This window comes from Nomascus leucogenys, chromosome 24 (assembly GCF_006542625.1).
Source record: "Nomascus leucogenys isolate Asia chromosome 24, Asia_NLE_v1, whole genome shotgun sequence".
NCBI lineage: Eukaryota > Metazoa > Chordata > Mammalia > Primates > Hylobatidae > Nomascus > Nomascus leucogenys.
In genome coordinates, this window is record NC_044404.1 from 26,314,245 (window position 1) to 26,340,282 (window position 26,038).

General features: G+C 44.2%; 1 protein-coding gene and 1 pseudogene across 7 annotated transcripts in view; one reads left to right on the top strand and one right to left on the bottom strand.

Annotated features, from left to right (window-relative positions):
• DHDDS (dehydrodolichyl diphosphate synthase subunit) overlaps window positions 1-26,038 on the top strand; it is a 40,911-nt gene that overhangs the window by 5,655 nt on the left and 9,218 nt on the right. For 4 of the 7 annotated variants that reach the window (XM_030805705.1, XM_003271655.4, XM_030805707.1 and 1 more), the window contains exons 3-8: window positions 360-476; window positions 4,935-5,077; window positions 8,522-8,638; window positions 9,781-9,882; window positions 21,794-21,908; window positions 24,007-24,114. In XM_030805705.1, the coding sequence (XP_030661565.1) occupies window positions 360-476; window positions 4,935-5,077; window positions 8,522-8,638; window positions 9,781-9,882; window positions 21,794-21,908; window positions 24,007-24,114 (702 nt within the window). Of the gene's footprint in view, window positions 1-359; window positions 477-4,911; window positions 5,078-8,521; window positions 8,639-9,780; window positions 9,883-21,793; window positions 21,909-24,006; window positions 24,115-26,038 lie in introns of all 7 variants that reach the window. The other 3 variants (XM_030805709.1, XM_004092226.3, XM_030805710.1) reach the window with 2 other exon arrangements.
• Window positions 18,327-19,533, bottom strand: LOC100605349 (annotated as a pseudogene).

Below are 26,038 nucleotides of genomic sequence, written 5' to 3' on the forward strand. Positions count from 1 at the left end.
AGAAATGAAAAGAAAAAACGATAGGTAGGTGTGGTGGCATGTGCTGGTAGCCCTGGCTACTCAGCGGGAGGCAGAGGTGGGAGGATCACTTGAACCCAGGAGGCCAAGGCTGCAGTCACCTGTGATCATACCATTGCATTCTAGCCTGGGTGACTGAGTGAGATCCTGCCTCAAAATAAAGTAAGTAACTAAGTAAATAAATTTTAATGTCTTTTTACTGAGTTAAAAGCACAAAGTACCCAATTCCCTTCATCAGGGTTTTCATCACGTAGCCCAAACCTATCACCTTGGGGTGTAGTGTCTTCCTTTATCCCTGAAGAATATGAGACCTGTTCATCATTTGTCTTCCTATTCTACAGGCAGGCCCAATGCCGAAACACATTGCATTCATAATGGACGGGAACCGTCGCTATGCCAAGAAGTGCCAGGTGGAGCGGCAGGAAGGCCACTCACAGGGCTTCAACAAGCTAGCTGAGGTGGGTGTGTATGGCAGAGCCCAAAGTGAACAGTCTGTGGAGAGGTGGATTATAGCTAGTAAACCAGGCTCTGAGTTTGCTGTGGTTGGAGAGTGTTTTTTGTATCTGTCTCTGTGTTTCATTGTTTGCTGGCTATAGGTCTCATCTTGACATTGGCCAGATGTGGTTGCTTTTGCCTGTAATCCCACACTTTGGGAGGTCAAGGCAGGAGGATTGCTTGAGCCCAGGGGTTCAGGACTAGCCCGGGTAACATAGTCAGACCCTGTCTCTACAAAAAAATTTAAAAATTAGCCAGACTTGATGGTGCACACCTGTGCCCCCAGCTACTCAGGAGGCTGAGGTGGGAGGACTATCTGAGCCCAGGAAGCTTGAGGCTGCAGTGAACAGAGATTGTGCCGCCGTAATCTAGCCTGGGTGACGGAGTGACAGTATCTCAAGAAAAAAAAAAAATGACCTTAACAAAGAAGTAATCATCCAGTGAATGACCTTAAAATACTGGAAATAAGAACAAAATTGCCAATTCTTATCTTAATAAATCAATAGTTTATATTTTATGCCTCATCCAATCTTTATTGTATGCTCTACGTGACTTAACATTAATAAAATTGCATCTGTAGCTTCAGTAACCTTATTTTCACTTAACATTTTGGTTTTGTTTATTTGTTTGAGACAGAGTCTCACTCTGTTGCCCAGGCCGGAGTACAGTGCATGATCTCTGCTCACAGCAACCTCCGCCTCCCGGGTTCAAGTGATTTTCTGCCTCAGCCTCCTGAGTAGTTGAGATTCAACACCCGTCACCACGTCCGACTTAATTTTTTTGTATTTTTAGTAGAGATGGGGTTTCACTATGTTAGCCAAGCTGGTCTCGAACTCCTGACCTCAGGTGATCCACTCCCTTCAGCCTCCCAAAGTGCTGGGATTACAGACATGAGCCACTGCCCCCGGCCAACATTTGGGGAAGCATTTTTTAAGGTGTATATATAAGCTTTCTATCTGTATGTTTCAATGACTGTAGAACATTTTATCAAGAGGATCTGATATAATTTAACTGCTCCACTATTACTTGACATTACAATAAACATTATAAATAGTACTGTTTCAGCCTGGGCAACATGGTGAGATCCTGTCTCTACAAAATAAAAAATTAGCCAAGCATGAGGGTGCATGCCTGTGGTCCCAGCTACTTACGAGACTGAGGTGGAAGGATGACTTGAACCCTGGAGGTTGAGGCTGCAGTGAGCTGTGTTCACGTCACCGCAGTCCAACCTGGTGACAGAGCAAGACCTTGTCTAAAAAAAAAAAAAAAGTACTCTTTTTGGATAAATTCTTAGAAGTAACATTTCTGGACGAACATTGAGTGACTACTCATTCTGCCTTGCCAAGGCTGAGGGGTTTCTCAGGATACAGGTCTTTCAGTGCTAAAACTGGTGAAAGTCCCTGGCAAACCAGGACATCACTCTACACAGAGGTCATGAACATTTTATGGTATAATGCATGTTATAAATTGGAAAACATTAAGTTTAACAAAAGAATGGAATATGACAATCTTGGTGAAACTTTTAAGAAGGATGGAGGGCTGGGCGCGGTGGCATACGCCTGTAATCCCAGCACTTTGGGAGGCTGAGGTGCGTGGATCGTGAGGTCAGGAGATCAAGACCATCGTGGCTAACACGGTGAAACCCCATCTCTATTAAGAATACAAAAAATTGGCCGGGCGTGGTGGTGGGCACCTGTAGTCTCAGCTACTCAGGAGGCTGAGGCAGGAGAATGGCATGAACCCGGGAGGCGGAGCTTACAGTGAGCCGAGATTGTGCCACTGCACTCCAGCCTGGGCAACAGAGCAAGACTGTCTCAAAAAAAAAAAAAAAAAGGAATGGAAATATGGTCTGTAGTTCACAGGTCCCAGTGTCCTAGCACAGGGACACAGTTTGATGCCAGGGCTGTGATATTTTTTTCCTTGAGTGAGTGGCAGTGGGGTTCTCACCAGAACCTTGTAGAAGTCTTTACGTTTGTTGACTCCAGCTTCTCTTTTGTAACTGAGAGGCAGTTTTGCCTAATGCTTAGGAGCTTAAGCTCTGGAGTCACTCAGAATTCATTGGCACCCCTGCTTTGTCACTGTCTGGCTTTGTGACCTGCAGCGAGTTATGTAGCTTCCCTTTGCCTCAGTTTCTTCATCTATAAAATTGAGTTAGCAATCTCTATCTCAGTAGATTATTTGAAGATAAATAAGATGGCACAATGAAAAGCATGTAGCACAGGCCCTGACCTAAAGGAAGTGCTCAAACAATTGAAACTTGTTATTAGCAACCGTATTGACTGATGTCAGTGGTGGGTTCCAACCCAGATGTGCCATCCACAGTGGCTGCCTTGCAAGGTCTTTAGGGCCTGAGGCTATTCAAGTGTCAGGTTCTCACTGGTAATTTTCCTAAGATGACAGTAGATTTGTTTGCTTGTATGTTTGTTAAGGGGTTAGAGAGGTAGCTCTTCAGCTTGTTTCTTCTGTTCTGTTTGAATGTCTTGAATGTCTTCTGTTGTCTACGTTTAACCTCCAACTCTCCATCTCTCAACATTGTTCTCCACCTCTCAACATTGTTCTCCACCTTTAGTGGTACAGGATTAGAGCAGCCCCAAAGGACTAAGTTTTTTTCTTTTTTTTTTTTTTTTCGAGACGAAGTCTTGCTCTGTCACCCAGGCTGGGGTACAGTGTCGCGATCTCAGTTCACTACAACCTCCGCCTCCCAGGTTCAAGCGATTCTCCTGCCTCAGCCTCCTGAGTAACTGGGATTACAGGCCTGCGCCACCACACCCGGCTAATTTTTGCATTTTTAGTAGAGACGGGGTTTCACCACGTTGGTCAGGCTGGTCTCGAACTCCTGACCTCGTGATCCGCCCGCCTTGGCCTCCCAAAGTGCGGGGATTATAGGTGTGAGCCACCACGCCTAGCCTGTTTTTTTTTTTTGAGTTGAAGTCTCACTCTGTAGCCTAGGCTGGAGTGCAATGGTGAGATCTCCACTCACCGGTTCAAGCGATTCTCCTGCCTCAGCCTCCCAAGTAGCTGGGATTACAGGTGTGCGCCACTGCACCCAGCTAAGTTTTTGTATTTTTAGTAGAAATGGGGTTTCATCATGTTGGCCAGGCTGGGCTTGAACTCCCAACCTCAGGTAATCTGCCCACTTTGGCCTCCCAAAGTGCTAGGGTTATAGGAGAGACCCACCACACCCAGCCAGTTTCATTTCTTTTTGAGTTATAATTTCATATGGTGAACTGCACAGATTTTAGGTTTTGACAATTGCATTCATTTATCTAACCCATACCCCTGTCAAGATATAGGACATTTCTTGCCAGGCTCAGTGGCTCATGCCTGTAATCCCAGCACTTTGGGAGGCCGAGGCAGGCAGATCACCTGAGGTCAGTAGTTTGAGACCAGCCTGGCCAGCATGGCGAAACCCCATCTCTACTAAAAATACAAAAAGTTAGCTGGGTGTGGTGGCACATGCCTGTAGGCCCAGGTACTTGGGAGGCTGAGGCAGGATAATCACTTGAACGTAGGAGGTGGAGGTTGTAGTGAGCCAAGATTGCACCACTGCACTCCAGCCTGGGTGACAGAGCGAGACTCCAGCTTAAAAAAAAAAAAAAAAAAGATGTAGGACATTTCCATCTCTCCAAAAAGTTCCCTGGTGCCCTTTCTCAACCAACTTCTGTTCTACCTCCTCCTTTTCCTCTCTAGGCAACTACCGTTCTGATTTCTGTAACTATAAATTTGTTTTTCCCATTCTAGAACTCCATATAATGGAATCAGACAGTTGAGGATTTTTGACATATTCTTCAACTCTGAGCCTGTTTTATCATTTGTAAAGTAGGCATGAAAACAGTAGTGTCATTTTAAAGTGGTTGTTAAAAGAATCAAATGAAATTATGGGAAAACCCTTTGCAGGCTATTACATGCTACACAGCTGTCCAGTTGTTGCTTTTTTTCTTTTAACTCATCAGCCTCTCAACCTACCAGAATAATGAAGTTATGCTGTGAATAATAACACCTTGTATTTTTATATTGTTCATTAGCCACCTTGTAAGGGATGGATTGCGATCCCATATTACAGGTAAGGAGACTTGAACCTAGAGAAATTAAATGATTTGATTCCAGTCACATAAGTGCATGCTGGAGTCAGGGACTAGAACCTACGTCTTTACACTCTCAGTGCAGAGTTCTTTCTTGTAATGCACAATGCCATCAGCATTCACTAAGATCACATTTTTCAGTTTCTTCAATGGTGGTTTTCTGCTTATTTGATGCATTAATTCTGACATAAACACTGATGTTATCCTAGCTTCACCCAGCTTTGGGGAGGAGAAAAGTCTGTCTCCTATCTCCAACTCTGAGTCAGGACCAAAAAGTATCTCTTATTTCCCCTTCCCACTCTTCCTTGTATCCTAGCTCCTTGCCTTCTCCCCTCTCAGACTCTGCGGTGGTGTTTGAACCTGGGCATCCTAGAGGTGACGGTCTACGCATTCAGCATTGAGAACTTCAAACGCTCCAAGAGTGAGGTAGACGGGCTTATGGATCTGGCCCGGCAGAAGTTCAGCCGCTTGATGGAAGAACAGTAAGATGCTATCAGAGGGGAGAGCGTGTTTGTTCTTCCACCACCCCCAGCCTTATCCTAACCCTTGAAATTCTGTTATCTGAGGCTTACTTAAGGGGCTTCCAACTCTTTTTAATGTTAGTTAGATATCTTGGGTGGCAAATATCAGAAATACAAGATAGTCTTTCATTCTTTATATCTAACTTTTTTTTTTTTTTAATAAAGGGGGCATTTATTTGAGGATATTGAGGTGTGTCACATGATTTAAGAACAAGTACAGCCAGCCTCAAGCAAAACTGAAACCAGGAATTAAACCCACTAGGTAGAACCTCTGTATTCATTTATTTCCACCTCTCTCTGCAGACCAGTTTTCTCTTGCTTCAAAAGAGCAGCCCAGAATCAATAAAATCCCTTAACTGGGATCCCTAAATTTCTACCCCAGAACCAATAAACTATGGCCAAGGAAGTGGAGTTAAAACATTGAGGAAGTCATTTTCTGCTGCACAGTGAACCCTAAAAAGTTACTGTACTCCCCCTGCATAGTCTTTTGGGAGGGATAGGATGATGCATAAGAGACGTTTATGGGGAAGCATCAGTACCATTCTTAGCTGTCAGTAAGTTTAGGCTTAACTTAGGGAATAAAGCCAGAGGGGGGCAAAAACGAAGTTCAGTGGAGACTGCTTGCTTCAAAGTATGGAGCCCTTACCAGCCAGAATTGCCCAAAAGTCTTAGTTGCAACTGTTGTGTGCCCAGCTCCTACCTATACCAGGAAGATGAGAGAACAGTGAGCCTAGAACTCCAGTGAAGATGAGCCTAGTACAATGGGTGGTAGGGAGGGTAGCCAGGCTTCCTTCTGTCTGTATTAGGATGGTGAGACTCTGGGCTACAGACATTGCTCCCCGGTCCCCAGCAGAGCCTGTGTGGCTCAGAGTTTACACCTAAGGAGCTGGGGATGGAGGCATAGGGGGCACATCCCACTAATCTTACCTTTTTAAAGTGTTTACTATATGCCAGGCTTTGAGCCTAAAATATATTCTTACTCATCCTGTAATCACATTATACCATGACAAAGATATTATTAGCCGATTTTTAGAAAGAAGGAAAGTAGAAACTAAAGAAGTTAAGGCATATATCCTGGGTCACACAGCTATCAGACAGGCAGAGCCAAGGTGCACACCTGGATCTTTCTGACTCCAGAGCTGAGCTATCATCTACTACACTGTGCTCTGAGAGACAGGCCATATTACAATTCCTGCAAGATCAAAATGCATGGCAGAAGAGATGCTAATGAGATTGTGCTGATCAGTTAGTAGTAGAGAAAATGGTCTTCGTTTATCATCAAGTCCTGGCGAAAGCAAGAAGAAACTCAGAGGTGCTTTTCCATTAATGTGCCACAGAACCCCAAGGCCTGAGGAGGTGTAGAAAGAACCTAGTGGGAGTGGGATAGGGGGTGCTGAGTTGCATTTACCTATTTTATGTATTGGGCTTCGGTGTAGAATTTGATTTGAAGAAAGGGTTCTTTGGCTAAAACAAAGTGGGAAGACCACTGGCCTGATTCTGTTTCATCAGTTGGGAAACTAAACCCTAGTAAAGAGGTTGAGCAAGGTGGCTCATGCCTGTAATCCCAGCACTTTGGGAGGCCAAGGAGGGCGGATTGCTTGAGTCCAGGAATTTGCTTGAGTCCAGCCTAGACAACATGGCAAAACCCCATCTCTACAAAAAAATACAAAAAAATTAACTGGGGATGGTGGCACATGCCTGTAATCTCAGCTATGCAGGAGGCTGAAGTGGGAGGATCACTGTGATGAGCCTGGGGAGGTTGAGGCTGCAATGAGCTGTGATCGATCCACTATATTCCATCATGTGCAACAGACCGAGACCCTGTCTCAGAAAAAATAATTAAAATAAAAATAAGTAAATTAAAAATTTAAAAAACAGAAGACAAGAGCTTACACATGGTCACACATCAAACTAGTGGCAGAACTATACCAGAAGCTATCAGGAGGAGCTGAATCAAGGTCTTCTAGTATACTTCCTTCAATTAAGCTCTCATTTTCCAAAGGTGAAGCATTCGGTTTCTTCATAGCATTTTCAGATGAGAGAAGCTGGTTGAATTCATTCTCACTGTACACAGAGTTTGGGAGTTATGGTATGGAAGCAATATAATGTCATAATTAAGAAGACAAGCTCTGGAGGCTGACTCCCTACGTGCAAATCCTGGTTCTCCATTCATCAGCTGTCTGAACAAATTACCTAATGTCCCTGTGCCTCAGTTTCCTCATCTGTAAAAGGGGAATAATAATGGTATATAACTCAGAGGTTGGTGTAAGGATGGAATGTGTTGGTACATGTAAAGCACTTAGACCAATATCTGGCATTAAGTAAACATAGAATGTTAGCTGTCACCATTATCATAATATTTCACTAGAACATAACAAAAGTACCCCATAATACAGCTCCTTCCCTTGAGGAGTTTACTCACTTCTCAGATGGGACAAACTTCACAGATACTTAAAATGCAACTTCCCAAAAAGGACACATGAGGTCGTGTAATGTATAGTAAAGAGTTTGGGTTCTTGCTGGACATGGTGGCTCACACCTGTAATCCTAGCACTTTGGGAGGCTCAGGCAGGAGGATCACTTGAGGCCAAGAGTTTGAGACCACCTTGGGCAACATAGTGAGACCTCATCTTTACAAAAAATAGAAAAATTAGCCGGGCATGGTGCTGCACGCCTTTAGTCCCAGCTACTTGGGAAGCTGAGGCAGGAGGATCGCTTGAGCCCAGGATTTGGAAGTTAACATTGAACCATGAGTATACCACTGCACTCCAGCCTGGGTGAGAGTAAGACCATGTCTCCAAAAAAGGAAAAGAAAAAAAAATGTAGTTTGGGGCCGAGCACGGTGGCTCATGCCTGTAATCTCAGCACTTGGGAGGCCGAGGCAGGCAGATCACTTGAGGTCAAGAGTTCGAGACCAGCCTGGCCAACGTGGTGAAATCTCATCTCTACTAAAAATACAAAAATTAGCCAGGCATGGTGGCGGGCGCCTGTAATCCCAGCTACTTGGGAGGCTGAGGTGGGAGGATCGCTTAAACCCGGGAGGCGGAGCTTGCAGTGAGCCGAGATGGCACCACTGCACTCCAGCCTGGGTGACAGAGCAAGACTCCATCTCAAGAAAAAGAATTTGGTTTCTCAAATCAGACAAACTGGGTTTCAATCCTGACAGAGCACTTGATGGCTATATGACCTTGGGCAGTCCCTATCTGACTGTCCTGTCTGAGCCTGGGCACTGAAGTAAGTTTCTTTCAGAGTTGTTGAAGGGATGCAATGAAATAATGCATGTAGAACAGGGTCTGGCGCACAGAAAAGCACTCAAAAAACTGGTGGTCAGTTATTACCTAAGCACCTTACTCTCTCCAGCTTAGCAGGGGCCCTATCCCAATGCTGCCTCTTTTCCCTGATCAGGGAGAAACTGCAGAAGCATGGGGTGTGTATCCGGGTCCTGGGCGATCTGCACTTGTTGCCCTTGGATCTCCAGGAGCTGATTGCACAAGCTGTACAGGCCACGAAGAACTACAACAAGTAAGTTCTCAGATTTCCCTATAGGGAGCTGTTTCAATCTTTGATTCCCTGCTGGCTTTAGGGAGATGTCCTGGGCTCTCCTTGGTCTGGATTGGTGCAAGGCTCAATGAAAGAGTAGGTTGAGCAGCTTAGAGACTTTCTCCTTCTGTCTGCAGGGCACACCAGACATGATTCTGCAATAACATGTTATATGTGTGTATACTGACACATACGCATAGTTTCTCTTTCCTTTCTCTGCCCACCCCCCACCAAATAAATGTGTGTGTGTGTGTGTGTGTGTGTGTGTGTGTGTGTGTGTGTGTTTACTTGACAGGGCATGGGGTCAGAATACAGCAGTTCTTATCCCTGTCTTTGAAGACAGATCCTTCAAGAAATTCTTTTTCTGTTCCACTCCTTTAACCTATGGATAGGATGACCTTGGGAGGTCATACAGACGTACAGGGGAATAGAGTTCAATAATCCAAACTCTGTGATGTGTAGCTTTGAAATATAACGTGTATTTTGGCAGTGGACTTGTTTTACATCAAATCTCCTTCCTATTTTCCTTCGTTTGTGCCAGTATCACAGTAGAGTCCTCCTCTGAAAGCTAGTGTACAGTAGAAGGGGAGAGGGTTAGGATGGCAATAGGAGCTATTTAGTGGCTGGGCACAGTGGCTCACGCCTGTAATCCTAGGCGGGTGGATCACCTGAGGTCAGGAGTTCAAGACTAGCCTGGCCAACATGGTAAAACCCCATCTCTACTAAAAATACAAAAATTAGCCAGGTGTGGTGGTGCGCACCTGTAATCCCAGCTACTTGGGAGGCTGAGGCAGAAGAATCGCTTGAACCCAGGAGGCGGAGGTTGCAGTGAGTCGAGATCACGCCATTGCACTTCAGCCTGGGCGACAAGAGCAAAACTCTGTCTCAAAAAAAAACGAGCCATTTAGTATTTGTCTTATTATAAAACTAGTTACATGTTTATTCCAAGAAAACTTAGAAACCACAAAAAACTCATAATTTCACCTTTCAGAGGTATCCACAGTTAACATTTGATGTGTATTTGTTTTTCTAGGGAAAGGCTGGAAGGGCTGCTCTGTAATCAGTGACTTCAATCATCAGTCCCTGTTCCCCTTTGGTAAATTATTCTCTTCTTCCCTCCTCAGGTGTTTCCTGAATGTCTGTTTTGCATACACGTCCCGTCATGAGATCAGCAATGCTGTGAGAGAGATGGCCTGGGGGGTGGAGCAAGGCCTGTTGGATCCCAGGTATCCCGAGTTGTTTTGCATGGTAATTGCTAAGGAAAACAGGCCTGGGCCAGCATGGCAGTTCACGCCTGTAATCCCAGCACATTAGGAGGCCGAGGTGGGCAGTCCACTTGAGGCAGGCCAGGAGTTCAAGACCACCCTGGCCAACATGGCAAAACTCCCTCTCTTCAACAACAACAACAAAAAACCAGGCCTGTACCAAACCATAAAGCCCCTCTGTGCCGTGTACTTGGCCAGAGGTCTAATTAGGGGAGCATGTGGAAAGATTTAAGGGGATCTCCCAAATTTAGGGATTAGGATTGGCTTATCACAACCTGCTTCAGAACTAGAGTTCACCACACACCAAGAAACCCCAGAGAAAGAGCAAAGCAGATGACAAAGCCATATTATTATTCCTTTACAAATTACACCCTCCTGGCCCTTTGGTAGTGTTTTTCTAAGAATGACTTTTCATGAATGCAGTTTGTTGGGGCTAGAGTTCTTTAGGTCTCCCATGTTCTAGTTTCACACAAGATTCAGGTATTTTTGTTTTCTTTGTTTTTTTTTTTTTTTTTTTTTTTTTTTTTGTGAGACAAAGTCTCACTCTGTCGCCCAGGCTGGAGTCCAGTGACGTGATCTCGGCTCACTGCAACCTCCGCCTCCCAGGTTCAAGCAATTCTTCTGCCTCAGCCTCCTGAGTAGCTGGGACTACAGATGCACACCACCATGCCTGGCTAATTTTCGTATTTTTAGTCGAGACAGGTTTCACCATATTGGCCAGGCTGGTCTCGAACTCCTGACCTCGTGATCTGCCTGCCTTGGCCTCCCAAAGTGCTGGGATTACAGGCGTGAGTCACCGCGCCCGGCCGATTCAGGTATTTTTCAAAAAGAAAATTATTAATTGTTGTCAACATAGTGGAATCCTATTAGAGGTGGAGGGACTTTTGAAGCCATTTAAATATTTCATCCCTGTCATGTTATTATTTATGTAACTTTTAATAATATTTGTAAACTAACAGCAATAGTAAAATAATAGTAGCAAAAAATAACCCAAGAGATGTGTTGTGTTCTGTATTTCATTAAGTCATTAACCTTATGTGTGAGAGATTCAAGGCTGTTGTCCATTTTGTAGATGAGAAAACTGAGTTCAGCATTGAAGTGACTTGCCCAGGGTCACTCTACTAGTAAGTGCCAGAGCTGGGACTCATATCTAAAGCTGTTTGATTTTAGGGTTCTTATCCTTTACCTCTATTATGTGGGAGCTTGGGAACCAGGAATTTTTCTGGTTCCCTTCCCCATTCGATTGACCTAGGAAACTAGATTAAAAATCAAAAAGTTACTTGATGAGAATAGAATTAGATAAAAAGGAGAGGAGGCCAAGCGCGGTGGCTCACGCCTGTAATCCCAGCACTTTGGGAGGCCGAGGCGGGCGGATCACGAGGTCAGGAGATCGAGACCATCCTGGCCAAGACAGTGAAACCCCGTCTCTACTAAAAATACAAAAAATTAGCCGGGCGTGGTGGTGGGCGCCTGTAGTCCCAGGTACTCGGGAGGCTGAGGCAGGAGAATGGCTTGAACCCGGGAGGCGGAGCTTGCAGTGAGCCGAGATTGCGCCACTGCACTCCAGCCTGGGCGACAGAGCGAGACTCCGTCTCAAAAAAAAAAAAAAAAAAAAAAGGAGAGGAGACAGTTTTGAGGCTATTTTATGAATGCCTCTCCTTCCTAACAGCTGGGTGACATTTCTCTGTCACATAGTTCACTCATTCAACAAATATTTTTTATTTATTTATTTTTTTATTTTATTTATTTTTTTGAGACGGAGTCTCGCTCTGTCTCCAGGCTGGAGTGCAATGGCGAGATCTTGGCTCACTGCAACCTCTGCTTCCCAGGTTCCAGCAATTCTTCCACCTCAGCTTCCCAAGTAGCTGGGATTACAAGCGCACACCACCACGCCCAGCTAATTTTTTGTATTTTTTAGTAGAGATGGGGTTTCACCATGTTGGCCAGGCTGGTCTTGAACTCCCAACCTCAAGTGATCTGTCTGCCTCAGCCTCCCAAAGTGCTGGGATTCCAGGCATGAGCCATCACTCCTGGCCTGTTTTTATTTTTATTTTGAGACAGGGACTCACTCTATCGCCCAGGCTGGAGTGCAGTGGTGTGATCTCAGCCCACTGTAGTCTGTGCCTCCCGGGCTCAAGCAGTCCTCCCACTTCAGCCTTCCAAGTAGCTGAGACTACAGGTGTGTGCCACCATGCTCAGCTAATTCTTTTTTTGGAGACAGAGTCTCACTCTTGCCCAGACTGGAGTACAATGGTATAAGCTCGGCTCACTGCAACCTCCACATCCTGGGCTCAAGCGATTCTTCTGCCTCAGCCTCCTGAGTAGCTGGGATTACAGGGGCATGCCACCATGCCCGGCTAATTTTTGTATTTTTAGTAGAGGTGGGGTTTCACTATGTTGGCCAGGCTGGTCTCAAACTCCCGACCTCAGGTAATTCCGCCCACCTCGGCCTCCCAAAGTACTGGGATTACAGGCATGAGCCACCGTACCTGGCCACTCGGCTAATTTTTTAATTCAATTTTTTTTTTTTTTTTGAGACTCGCTTTGTTACCCAGGCTGGAGTACAATTGGGTGATCTAAGCACACTGCAACACCCGCCTCCCAGATTCAAGTGATTCTTATGCCTCAGCCTCCTGAGTAGCTGGGATTACAGGCATGCGCCACCTCGCCAGGCTAATTTTTGTGTGTTTAGTAGAGTTGAGGTTTAACCATGTTGGCCAGGCTGGTCTTGAACTCCTGACCTCAAGTGATCCACCTGCCTCCCAAAGTTCTGGGATTACAGGCGTGAGCCACCATGCCTGGCCTCTTAATTCAAATATTTTTAAGTGTGAACTATAGGTCGGCACAGTGCTATACATAGGGGATAAAAATACATATTTCCTGCCTCATGGAGCTCTGGTAAAGGAAAAAAACATTAATGAAGATTATACAAGTTAGCATAAAATTATAATGGTGACAATTGGTATAAAGGTAGTGGTGCATGGTACAACAATAGTTTTTCTTTCTGAATTTTCTTTTTCTTTTTTTTTTGTTTTTTGTTTTATTTTGTTTTGAGATAGTGCCTTGCTCTGTTGCCCAGACTGGAGTGCAGTGGTGTGATCTTGGGTCACTGTAACCTCCACCTCCCAGGTTCAAGTGATTCTCCTGCTTCAGCCTCCCACATAGCTGGGATTACAGGCAGCCACCCCCACGCCCGGCTAATTTTTGTATTTTTTAGTTGAGATGAGGTTTCACCATCTTGGCCAGGCTGGTCTCAAACTCCTGACCTCAAACCGCCAACCTCGGCCTCCCATAGTGCTGGGATTACAGGCATGAGCCATCTCGCCTGATCCTTTTTTTTTTTTTTTTTTGCTTTTTTACCCTACTTGCAAGCTAACCAAGAATTTATAATAAGAAGAATGGACCTGGTAGGGAAGGCTCCCTGAGAAAATGATAACTGACCTAAGGAGGAAGAATAAGCAATAACCAGGGTAACAGGCGGGAGAGTGAGGAGTTACTTGGTTGCTGAAAGGCTATTGGAACAATTTAAGTAGAGAATACCTGGAAGGCAGCTTGGATTATGGTGGAGGCGTTAAAGTGGTGCTGGTAGTGGCACTGACGTAATAGACTATGTGAAGGGTTATGAAGTAGCGGCTGGGCATGTGGTAATCCAAGCACTTTGGGAGGCCGAGGTGGGCAGATCACCTGAGGTCAAAAGTTTGAGGCCAACGTGGTGAAACCGTCTCCACTAAAAATACAAAAAACAGTTGGGTGTGGTGGCACGCCCCTGTAATCTCAGCTACTTGGGAGGCTGAGGCAGGAGGATTGCTTGAACCTGGGAGACGGAGGTTGCTGAGAGTCAAGATCGCACCACTGCACTCCAGCCCGGATGACAAAGTGAGACTCTGTCTCAAAAAAAAAAAAGAAGTTATGAAGTAGCTAAAATCAGTAGGATTTAATTGACTGACTCTGGGGAAAGAATGTGTTAAGGGTGTCTCCAGGGTTTTAGACTTATATTACAGTGGATAGTGGTGCCCTTCACTGTGCTAGGTAACCCTGACAGAAAATCCAGTTGAAAAGGGTCAGGAGTTTGGTTTTGGATATCCTGTATAAGTGTTGAACAGAGATGTCAGGTCAATAGTTCAGAGACGGATTGGTATAGTCAGGTCAACAGTCAGACAGAGATGTCAGGTCAACAGTTCAGACAGGGTTTATCTCTGTCACCAGTATGGAAGCCATCTGTGTGTAGGTTAACCTAAGCAAAGAGGGGATGAGAAAGCTAAGGAGAGTCTGTCTGTCTGTCTGTTTATCTATTTAGAGATGGTCTCACACTGTCTCCCAGGCTGGAGTGCAGTGGGGCAATCAAAGCTCACTGAAGCTTGGAACTCCTGGTCTCAAAGGAGCCTCTCAAGTACCCAGTACTACAGGCATGCACCACCGCACCCAGCTAAGTTTTTATATTTATTTTTTGTAAAAACAGGGTCTGACTTTGTTGCCCAGGATGGTCTCGAACTCCTGGCCTCAAGTGGTCTTCTTGCCCTGGCCTCCCAAAATGCTGAGATTACAGGTGTGAGCCACTCTGCCCTGCCTGTTAAGGAGTCTAGAGTGAGAAGAAGAAAGAGCCTAGGATGGCATTTTTGAGGAACTCTACCGTTTACTGGCTGGGTAGAGGAGAATAAGCTTTATAAGCAAAAAAAACCAGAAAAACAGGAGGAAAACCAGGGCAGCCAGCATTACATAAGCTAAGAAAAGAGGGAGTTTGTTGGTGCAGGTTGGGAAAGGGTAGGGCACTCATGGAAACAATGGTGTCAAATGCTGTAGAGAGGTCAATTAAGATGTAGAGTGAAAATCAGCTGTTGTTAAAACAATTAAGAGACTGGTGGAGTTGGCAGAGGTAGAGAGCAGGCAGGAGGATGAGACAGAAAAGGGTTATAGAAATAGAAGCATGTTTTCGATAATTTTAAAATTCTTAGTTTGGAGGTACTTTCGTAGTTCATTATTTTTGTGCTTTATAATGAATATGTTTCAAATGTTCTTATATGTATGAAATAAATATTAAGGCACAAGCGTTGACACTAGAATGAAAGGAAGCCATTTGACAAGCAGATCTAATATGCATTATGCCTAGGACTCTGATCTTGACTCCTAGTCCAGCATGCTGTACCCTCATACCACATTGCAGTAACCACTGACCTTATCTCCTGCTTCTTGTCCAGCAAGTTTTTCCATATCCTTCTCTGTCCTGCATGGTTTAGTAACTTGCCTCTATGGGGTTAGTTATGCAGACAGGGTGTGGGCTGGGCAGTATCACCAGGGTCAGGAGGCCAGTGTCTCAACCCACCAACTCCTGAAGCTTGGTAAGCTCAGACTGGGCTAATCAGGGCCTGAGGCTGTACACTTTATATTATTTGAATTTAGACAAACCTACATTTATAACAAAGTCAGTGCGTTAATTACAACTAGGTTCTATGCTTCTAATAGCTGGAATTTTCCTGATTTCTCACTATCACTATCCAACTCCTCATTTTTCTTTCTTCCAGGGTGTGTGTGTGTGTGTGTGCGCGCGCGCGTGTGTGTGTGTGTGTATTTTTGTTTTTTTGAGATGGAGTCTTGCTCTGTTGCCCAGGGTGAAGTGCGGTGGCATGCTCTTGGCTCTCTGCAACCTCCACCTTACAGGTTCAAGCGATTCTCATGCCTCAGCCTCCTGAGTAGCCAGGATTATAGGTGCACACCGCCACACCCGGCTATTTTTTTTTTTTTTTTTTTTAGACAGAGTCTCGCTCTGTCACCCAGGCTGGAGTGCAGTGGCGCAATCTCAGCTCACTGCAACCTCTGCCTCCTGGGTTCACGCCATTCTCCTGCCTCAGCCTCCTGAGTAGCTGGGACTACAGGCACCTGCCACCACACCCGGCTGATTTTTTTGTATTTTTAGTAGAGATGGGTTTCACTATGTTAGCCAGGATGGTCTCGATCTCCTGACCTCGTGATCCACCTGCCTCGGCCTCCCAAAGTGCTGGGATCACACCCAGCTATTTTTTGTATATTTAGTAGAGATGGGGTTTCATCATGTTGACCAGGCTGATCTCAAACTCCTAACCTCAAGTGATCTGCCCGCCTTGGCCTCCCAAAGTCCTGGGATTACAGGTGTGAGCCATAGCACCTGGCCTGTTTTTTGTTTTGTTTTTGAGACAAGATTTCACTCTGTTGCTGAGGCTGAACTGCAGTGGTATGAACATGGCTCACTGCAGCCTAGACCTCCTGGGCTCAAGAGATCCTTCCACCTCAGCTTCCTGAGTATCTGGGACCACAGATACTGCTACCACATCTGGCTAATTTTTTGACTTTGTAGAGACAGGGTCTTGCCATGTTGTCCAGGCTCGTCTCAAACTCCTGGGCTCAAGTGATCCTCCTGCCTTGGCCTCCCAAAGTGCTGGGATTACAGGTTTGAACCACTGCACCTGACCGAGGTATATATGTATTTTTTTAGCAGTTAAATTAATAGATTGTTTTGTGAGTCTGGAAATTAAAGAAGAAGGAACTAGATTGAGACCAAAGGATAGTTAATAAATTCTATTCCACCATGTTACCTTGAATGGGCTACTTGACTCCCTGTAGGCCTCTGTCTTTCTTATAAAACAATAGTGTTAATAATAATAGTAATTGCTAACACTTAGCATTTACTCTGTTCCAAGCATTAAGTATTCCACATACATTTATCCTTAGACCCTATAAGGTAGATACTGTTTTTATGCCCATTTTAAAGATGAGAATACTGAGACATAGAGAGGGAAAGTAACTTGTGCAAGTTCACATAGTTGGCAAACCCTAGGGCCAAGATTTCAACCTGGCTTCAGAGCCTGTGTTCTCATTCCCTGTGGTATACTGACTTCCTCATAGGAAAGTTGAAATGAACAATAAGGCAGTAAAAAAGAAAAAAATTAGATGAGCATGGTGACTTACGCCTGTAATCCCAGGACTTTGGGAGGCTGAGGCAGGAAAATCGCTTGAGCCCTGGAGTTTGAGACCAGCCCTGGCAACACGGCAAGACCCTGTCTCTACAAAAATAAAACAGCTGGGTATGCTGGCACACGCCTGTAGCTACTTGGGAGGCTGAGTGAGGAGGATTACTTGAGCCTAGCAGGTCGAGGCTACAATGAGCTGTGGTTGCGCCATTGCTCTCTAGCCTGAACAACAGAGTGAAACCCTGTCTCAAACACACACACACACACACACACACACACACACACTCACTTTTAACATAAATATTTATAACACATGAAATCACATAATGAATAGTTTACACTCTGAATTATGCTTTTTTCATTCAATGTCACGAGTACTTTTCCATGACCCATGTTTTTAATAATTCTTCATATCATTATTTATAATGGCTGTAAAATATACCTTGTGTTAATTTATTTAACCAGTCTTCTATTTGTTGCGTATATAGGCAGTTTAATATTTCATTATTACAAATAATGCCACAATTAAATCTTTGACTGAACTTGTCTGCATTTTTTATTGTTTCCTCAGGATCTGAGTTTGAAAGTGCTCATTTCACGTTATTCTTGCCAAGATTTTTTAAATGTAAACTGTTCTGACCAAGTGCAGTGGCTCATACCTGTAATCCAGCACTTTAGGTGGCTCAGGTGGGTTGGATTGCTTGAGATCATGAATTCGAGACCAGCCTGGGCAAAATGGTAAAACCTCGTCTCTAAAAGTACAAAAATTAGCTGAGTGTGGTGGCATGCACCTATAGTCACAGCTACTTGGGAGGCTGAGGTGGAAGGATGGCTTGAGCCCGGGAGGCTGAGGTTGCAGTGAGCCAAGATCACATCACTGCACTCCAGCCTGGGTAACAGCCAGATCCTGTCTCAAAAAACAAAACAAAAAAATAAACCTATTCTCATAGGTAAAAACTGATATTTTACTGTTATTTAATGTAAATTATTTCCGAAAAGTCTTCACGTAGACTGCTTTAACTCACCATTCCATTTAGGGATGGATTTTTGTTGGCCAAAGTCTACAGATGTTCCATTTTGATTTTGTCAGTTTCATCTTTCCACCCTAGAGTTACCCCCTTTTTTTTTTTTTTTTTTTGAGATGGAGTCTCGCTCTGTCGCCCAGGCTGGAGTGCAGTGGCGCAATCTCGGCTCACTACAAGCTCCGCCTTCCGGGTTCACGCCATTCTCCTGCCTCAGCCTCCCAAGTAGCTGGGACTACAGGTGCCTGCCACCACGCCCAGCTAATTTTTTGTATCTTTAGTAGAGACGGGGTTTCATCGTGTTAGCCAGGATGGTCTCGACCTCCTGATCTCGTGATCCACCTGCCTCAGCCTCCCAAGTGCTGGGATTACAGGTGTGAGCCACAGCGCCTGGCCAACACCCCCCAACTTTTTTTTTTTTTTTGAGACAGAGTCTGCTGTATCACTCAGGCTGGAATGCACTGGCACAATCTCAGCTTTTTCCATTAAGAATTCTGTGCACTGCCTAAAGTAGGTAGAAGAAACTCTTTGCAGATAAATTGTAAACTCAGAGAGACTGAGTCTCTGAAGTCACACTGCAAGTTGGTGGGACTGAAAATAATTTTTTATTATTATTCTTTATATAGCACTTTATACTTCCCAAAGTGCACTCAAATCTATTATTTCATTTGATTTGACTCTCATGATAACCTATAAGGTGGATAGGACAAATGGGCCCTGTTGTTTTTTTCCTTTTAATTATATTTATTTTAATGCTGAATTTACTCCTGTGCCATAAGTTTTTGTTTCTTCAGTTTCTTTGGGATATCTTTTTCTTCTGGGCAACCTCCTCTTCTGGTTTAGAAACAATCTGTTCCTTTTCAGTAAGGATCATCTCAATGTGGCAGGGAGAGCTCATGGATGGGTTAATCCAACCATGAGCTCTGTAGGTGCAGCGGCGCATCTTAGGTGCTTCGTTCACTTGGATATGCTCAATGACCAGAGAATCTACATTTAAACCCTGAAGTTCAGCATTACTCTCTGCATTTTTAAGCGTGTGCAGCAAAAATTCAGCACTGTTTTTGGGCCACTGACCTTGTGTCCAGCCCCACTGCTTGGCCTGGGCACACGGGCCAACTCCACCATTGTAACGTCGGAATGGTACGCACTGTTTCTGTAAAGTGACATCTTTCAGGTACTTCATGACTTTTCGTATATGCATACCCTTAATGGCCTGGGCAGTTTCACGAATGTTCTTAAAGTAAACACGAAGATTGGAACCTCTTGATTTGCATGATATCATGAGGTTCTCCGGGTTAAGTGAATAGCGAACCATTTTCACAGATTACCTCAGGCCGCTTAGGGAAACAGCAAATGGGCCCATTTTAAAGATAAGAGAATGAGAAATTATATGGATTGTCCAGAGTCTCACATAACTTGGAGAATTAAGACCAAGACAAGCTGTCAGATTACCAGAGAAATCTGAACCAGAGCCCTTCTTATTGCTCAATTATAAGTGAATACTGTTTCCTCTGTGATGATGACACGGAAAAGAAAGCCCTCTCTGTGGTTTGCCTTAGAGGACTGAGAGAGATGAGTAACTTGGCTGGCTGCAGTGGCTCACACCTGTAATCCCAGCACTTTGGGAGGCCGAGGCAGGCAGATCACTTGAGCTCAGGAATTCAAGACCAGCCTGGCCAATATGGTGAAATCCCATCTTTACTCAAAGTACAAAAATTAGCCGGGTGTGGTGGTGGCTGCCTATAGTCCCAGCTACTTGGGAGGCTGAGGCAAGAGAATCACTTGAACCCAAGAGGTGGAGGTTGCGGGAGCCAAGATTGCACCACTGCACTCCAGCCTGGGTGACAGAGCAAGACTCCATCTCCAAAAAAAAAGATCAATAACTTGCCTAAAGACACACAACTAGTAAGTGTAGAGTCTGGTTTTGAACACTCAGCCCAGATCTCTCTGCTTTCCTGACCATGCATCCAGAAACGTGTTCCCACCAAGAAATTTTTGTCTTCTGGACCCTTTCCAAGATGTAACTCTAACTACCTGGACATTCTGAATTCTGCTTCTGGGTAGTTGGTAGGACAGGTAAACAGCATTCTTGGAGCCAACAGACACCAGCCATGCACATACCCTCTTTCTGTGGACAGGATAGTTTTACTTCAGATAAATGCTTCCAATCACCAGTTTTCTTCAATTCTATCTCCTTTCTGACCATCTGTGCGCTTGGGAAAGTAGCTCTTATCAAACACAGGAGAACTGATCATACTGCTATTTATTTAAAATCCGGTGTAATGTGGAATTTTTGCAATGTTTCAGGGTCCATATGACTTAAATAAGGTTTTAAAAATAAAGTAGCTGAGCATGGTGTTGCACACCTGTGATCCTAGCTACTTGGGAAGCTGAGGTAGGAGGATTGCTTGAGCATGGAAGGTGGAGGTTGCAGTGAGCTGAGATCACACAACTGCACTCCAGTCTGGGCAACAGAGGGAGACCCTGTCTGGAAAAAAAATAAAATATGTTTTGTGTTTTTTTTGTTTTGAGACGGAGCCTCGCTCTGTTACTCAGGCTGGAGTTCAGTGGCATAATCTGGGCTTACTGTAACCTCTGCCTCCTGGGTTCAAGCAATTCTCCTGCTTCAGCCTCCCAAGTAGCTGGGACTACAGTCATGCGCCACCACACCCAGCTAATTTTTGTACTTTTGGTAGAGATGGGGTTTCACCTTGTTGGCCAGGCTGGTCTCGAACTCCTGATCGCAGGTGATCTGCCTGCCTCAGCCTCACAAAGTACTGGGATTACAGGCATGAGTCACCACGCCTGGCCAAAAAAAGTTATTTACATAAATTCAAACAATAACAGAAGTATATAAAGTAAAAAGAAATAGTCTTTTCTTCCTTACTTCTTATCCAATCCACTGTTAATAGTATGATGTATCTTTTTAGACTTTGTTCTTTGTTTATGTATACTTATATGCACGTGTGAATGTTTGAATGTGTGTGTGTTTTATACTATATATTCTCTGAAACTTGCCTTTTACATTTAACATTAGATTTTGGACATCTTTCCAAATCAGTGCATTTAGATTTATCTTTATTTTTAGAATGCAGTTGCATAGTATTTCATCAAATACTGGGCCATAGGATGTATGTATGTATTTTAAAAAACAAGATGTTTTTAGCAAAAGACAACAGATATTTTTGTGGGTGCATCTGGTTTTAGGCCTGAGGCTAAATGACTTTCAGCAAATTATTCATTTTTGAGCCTCAGTTTCCTTATCTATAAAATGAGGATAGAAATACCTTATGTATCTGCTGAGCATGGAGGCTCATGCCTGTAATCCCAGCACTTTCGGAGGCCAAGGTGGGGGGATCACGAGGTCAGGAAATCGAGCCCATCCTGGCTAACAGGGTGAAACCCTGTCTCTACTAAAAATACAAAAAAAAAAAAAATTAGCCGGGTATGGTGGCGGGTACCTGTAGTCCCAGCTACTTGGGAGGCTGAGGCAGAATGGCGTGAACCCGGGAGGCAGAGCTTGCACTGAGCCAAGATCGTGCCACTGCACTCCAGCCTGGGGAACAGTGTGAGACTCTGTCTCAAATAAATAAATAAATAAATAAATAAATAAATAAATACCTTATGTATCAGAACATGTCGAAAAAGGCAAAAAATAAAAAAAAGAAAGAATTTTACATTGTATTCTCTAAAAAAAAAAATGAAATACCTTATGTAGTTGTGAAGATTTAAATTCATTCATTAATTTAGCAAACATTTGTTGAGGGCCTTCTGTGTGGTATTGGCTAGTGTATTTGATGGTATTGTATAAACTGAGAAGCCTATATATGGAAGTTCACCATGAGAATACTACAGAAAGAGAATACTACAGGATATGTGCCTCTCTTTGTCTCCTCTTGCTCATCTTAGTGATATCTCTGAGTCTCTGCTTGATAAGTGCCTCTATACCAACCGCTCTCCTCATCCTGACATCTTGATACGGACTTCTGGAGAAGTGCGTCTGAGTGACTTCTTGCTATGGCAGGTAGGTCATTTCCAAGTACTATTATGTTTGTGTCATGGGGAAAACTAACTGTATCCACAGAGTGGATTAGAGTGGTCCATCCCCACTCCCAAACAGGCTGGGGCCAGAGTACTTCTGGGGAAAGCTAAAATCTGGAGAAGCATCTCTAGGCTGTGTCTGATAATATTTGATGTTCATTCTTCATCTGTCGCCGGCTTTGCGAATCCAACTGTAGTGAAAACTTCATTGTGCCCTTTTTCAGGGAATGGGACCTCTGTCTTGCATCCCTGAGCATAAGCTCTTGCCTTGGTAACCTGCCAGGGACCCTAGCCCCTCTGGGTTGGAAGCTTGCCTTGCAGTTACTAGTCCCTCCCCTTCAGGATAAAGGGCCAGGTAAACAATATGCAAACACTCAAGTCTCCATCCCCTGTTAACTTGGTCCCTGGATAGCACATAACTAGGGGAAGTCCTTGTTCTGGGAGAGACTCCATTTGGAAGCAGCTCACATGATAAAGCTCTAGAAATTTTAATGGACCACAATCTTAAAAGTGAGCTAACGCAGGGCGTGGTGGCTCACGCCTGTAATCCTAGCACTTTGGGAGGCTGAGGCAGGCAGATCACTTGAGGTCAGGAGTTTGAGACCAGTCCAGCCAACATGGTGAACCCCTGTCTCTACTAAAAATACAAAAATTAGCCTGGCATGGTGGCAGGTGCCTGTAGTCCCAGCTACTTAGGTGGCTGAGGTGGGAGAATCACTTGAACGTAGGAGGCAGAGGTTGCAGTGAGGCGAGATCGTGCCACTGCACTCCAGCCTGGGCAACAGAGTGAGACTCTGTCTCAAAAAAAAAAAAAAGAAAAAAAGAAGTACAGTGTGCATCTATTGGTTCTGTGGCCCACTGTGCTGCTCAGATCACATTTGGGAAGTTTAATGATGGGCTGAATTTTAAGAGACTACAGAGTCAGTTACTCAGTGTACAAATCAGTTACACTGACAAACTTGAGGACTTACTGGAAGAGGCCAAACTGGAAAGCAAGGAATCTCATGTCTTAGAAAAAATGAGGAAAGGATAGTGGTCTGCAAAAGGGAAGTAAGTGACAATGTATTCCCTTGGAAAAAAATGTTGAGTTCCTTCTTTATGCTGGAAATATAGCAGTGACTGAGTCAGAAATGATCCCTACTGTCTTGAAACTTATAGTTTGCTAGCAAAGACAAACTCTGAACAAGTCATTACAACCTTGGGAACTGATAACAGGCAGCTCTCATCTAGCCTTGAAATACTTGAAAGAATGTCACTTTGAAGAAGAAACAAACTTGTCCCAGAAAAAATACCTGGGACCTTGGTAGAAGTTGTAGGGAAGGTGACATTGGTTTAGCATAAAAAGCCAAACAGGCTATCTGACAACTAGTTATCCCCCAGGAGGTAGTGAATTCCTCAGCACTAGAGATATCAGGCAGTGTTCCAAAGGGGATTCTTCATCAGTGATTATTATTAAAGTACACCTGGCTCTTTGCTATACGTATGTTATCTCATTTAATCTAAACAGTACCCTGAAAATTAGGTATTCCTGTTATCCAGTTTTACATTTGAGGAATCTCAGGCCCAGGTGAGATTACCCCTGCTCAAATAAATGGTAAATGGTTGGAGCCAAAATTCAAAGCCAGGCAGTCTGGCTCCAGAGCCCATGCTCTCAACCACTGTGCCCTGCTGCTGGTACTTAAAAATAACAATGGCAGCTACCATTTGTTCATTGCTGACCTTTATCAGACAGTATGTCTTCCAGATGCCCTCTAAGGGCCAAGAGCCAATAACATAATCCAGATGTTATTTCATAGTCCTAAAATTGGCTCTTAGAAAAATCCTGGTGGAAATGTTGATCTAGTCTCGTTTTAGTCCTGCTTTGCCACAGGCAGGTGATCTGGCTGCCTCAAGTGACTACTCCCCCTACTAGTGAATGAATCAGGGCTAGCAGCAGCTGCAGCTACAGCTCAGGATGCCTGTAACATTCTCATCTCTGGGCTTCTGGGTCCTGCTTAGCCTGCTTTCTCCTTGGAGGACTGACCAGGGATGCAGCCCAGCGACATGTTACTAAATCATACTCTCCTCCCTACCTTTCCCAGACCTCTCACTCCTGCCTGGTGTTCCAACCCGTTCTGTGGCCAGAGTATACATTTTGGAATCTCTTCGAGGCCATCCTGCAGTTCCAGATGAACCATAGCGTGCTTCAGGTAAGAAAGAGTTCAGGGCTGGCCAGACGGGATGGGATGGAAGAAAAGATTAGCATTGATTGACAACCACCTTACTATATACCAGGCACTTCCTAATAAGATGATGATAATGATGATAGTAGCCACCACCTACTGAGTATCTACTACTTGTCAGGCACTGTGAACATTTTACATGCTGCGACTCATTTAATGTTCCCAAGAACCCAATGAGGGAAGTCTTATTAGCCCCTCCCTTATGTAAGTAAGCAAACAGAAATGATTTAGTTAAGGACATGTAATCAGTAAGAGGTAGGAATAGGATTTGAGCTACAGGTCTTTTATCTTTTAAAGACTCAGGAGGAAAAGGCTTCTCAGAAACTGGCCATTATTCCTTTAAAGTATTACCCTAATAAAAGATTGTAGCAGTAGGGATTAAGAACCAAATAGCACTGTCTTTCCATTGTGTAAAACTATGTTGTGTCAAGACTTGAAGTTTGACTTTCAGTTTTCGTCACCAAATCTTGAAACAGGTTTTATTAGCAGTCACCTGTATATGATTAGGTCTCTTTATAATAATGGTAGTGGTAGCTAACATATGAAGATCTACGAGGGCACTAAGGTGATTTCATGTAAGTTTTCTTATTTAACCTAACAACCCAACAGTTTTGGTGTCCTCATTTTTCATATATGGGACCAGAGGGGCAGAGAGACTTAAGTAACTGTCCCAAGGAACCTGAATTTTATCTTTATTTACTTATTTTGAGATGGGGTTTTGCTCTTGTTGCCCAGGCCGGAGTGCAGTGGCGTGATCTGGGCTCACTGCAACCTCCCCCTCCTGGGTTTGAACGATTCTCCTGTCTCACCCTCCCAACTAGCTGGGATTACAGGCACGCACCACCATGCCTGGCTAATTTTTGTATTTTCAGTAGAGACAGTGTTTCACCATGTTGGCCAGGCTGGTCTTGAACTCCTGACCTCAGGTGATCCACCCACCTTGGCCTCCCAAAGTGCTGGGATTACAGGCGTGAGCCACCACGTCCGGCCTAAGGAGCCTGAATTTTAAAATCAAAGCTGGTGCTGCTGCTTCAGTCTGGAGAGATAATGCCAGGAGGAAATAATGATGTGAGTCAGGGATTCTTAATCTCCTTGGTATTGCGGTCCCTTTGGATAACCTAATGAAAGCCACAGACCATCTCCCTAGAAAAATTGCAGATCGCTCAAATGTGGAATTTTGCACAGAATTGTAAACTTATCATGGAAACACATAGAATACTTTTTTTTTTTTTTTTGAGACGGAGTTTTGCTCTTGCGGCCCAGGCTGGAGTGCAATGGCGCAATCTCAGCTCACCGCAACCTCCACCTCCCAGGTTCAAGTGATTCTCCTGCCTCACCCTCCCGAGTAGCTGGGATTACAGGCATGTGCCACCACTCCCAACTAATTTTGTATTTTTAGTAGAGATGGGGTTTCTCCATGTTGGTCAGGCTGGTCTTGAACTCCTTATCTCAGGTGATCCGCCCACCTTGGCTTCCCAAAGTGATGGGATTACAGGCATGAGCCACCAAGCCCGGTCACACATAGAATACTTTAAGGGGGTTCACGTAACTGCTGAAATCTGCCCCTGAATCCCAAGTCCATAACTCCTGGTATAAGTAAATCAAATCACAAAGACTTGATCATGTATTTAATTACTTAGTCTCAGAATATGAGGAAATTGAAAGAAGTTTAGAATTAGTGAAAAGAAAAACAGCAAAGGCATAATTATCCACTGTCAGTGGGGAATGAATATCAGATTTTTCCCTATGACCAAAGCTCCCTCTAAAAACTAAAACTTTACCCTTTTTTGATGGAAAAATTTCTAAAATGTATCTTATACATAATTCATTGAAATCTATATACCAGGCACTTGCTAATAATGATGATGATTAGGATAATTACATGCTATTT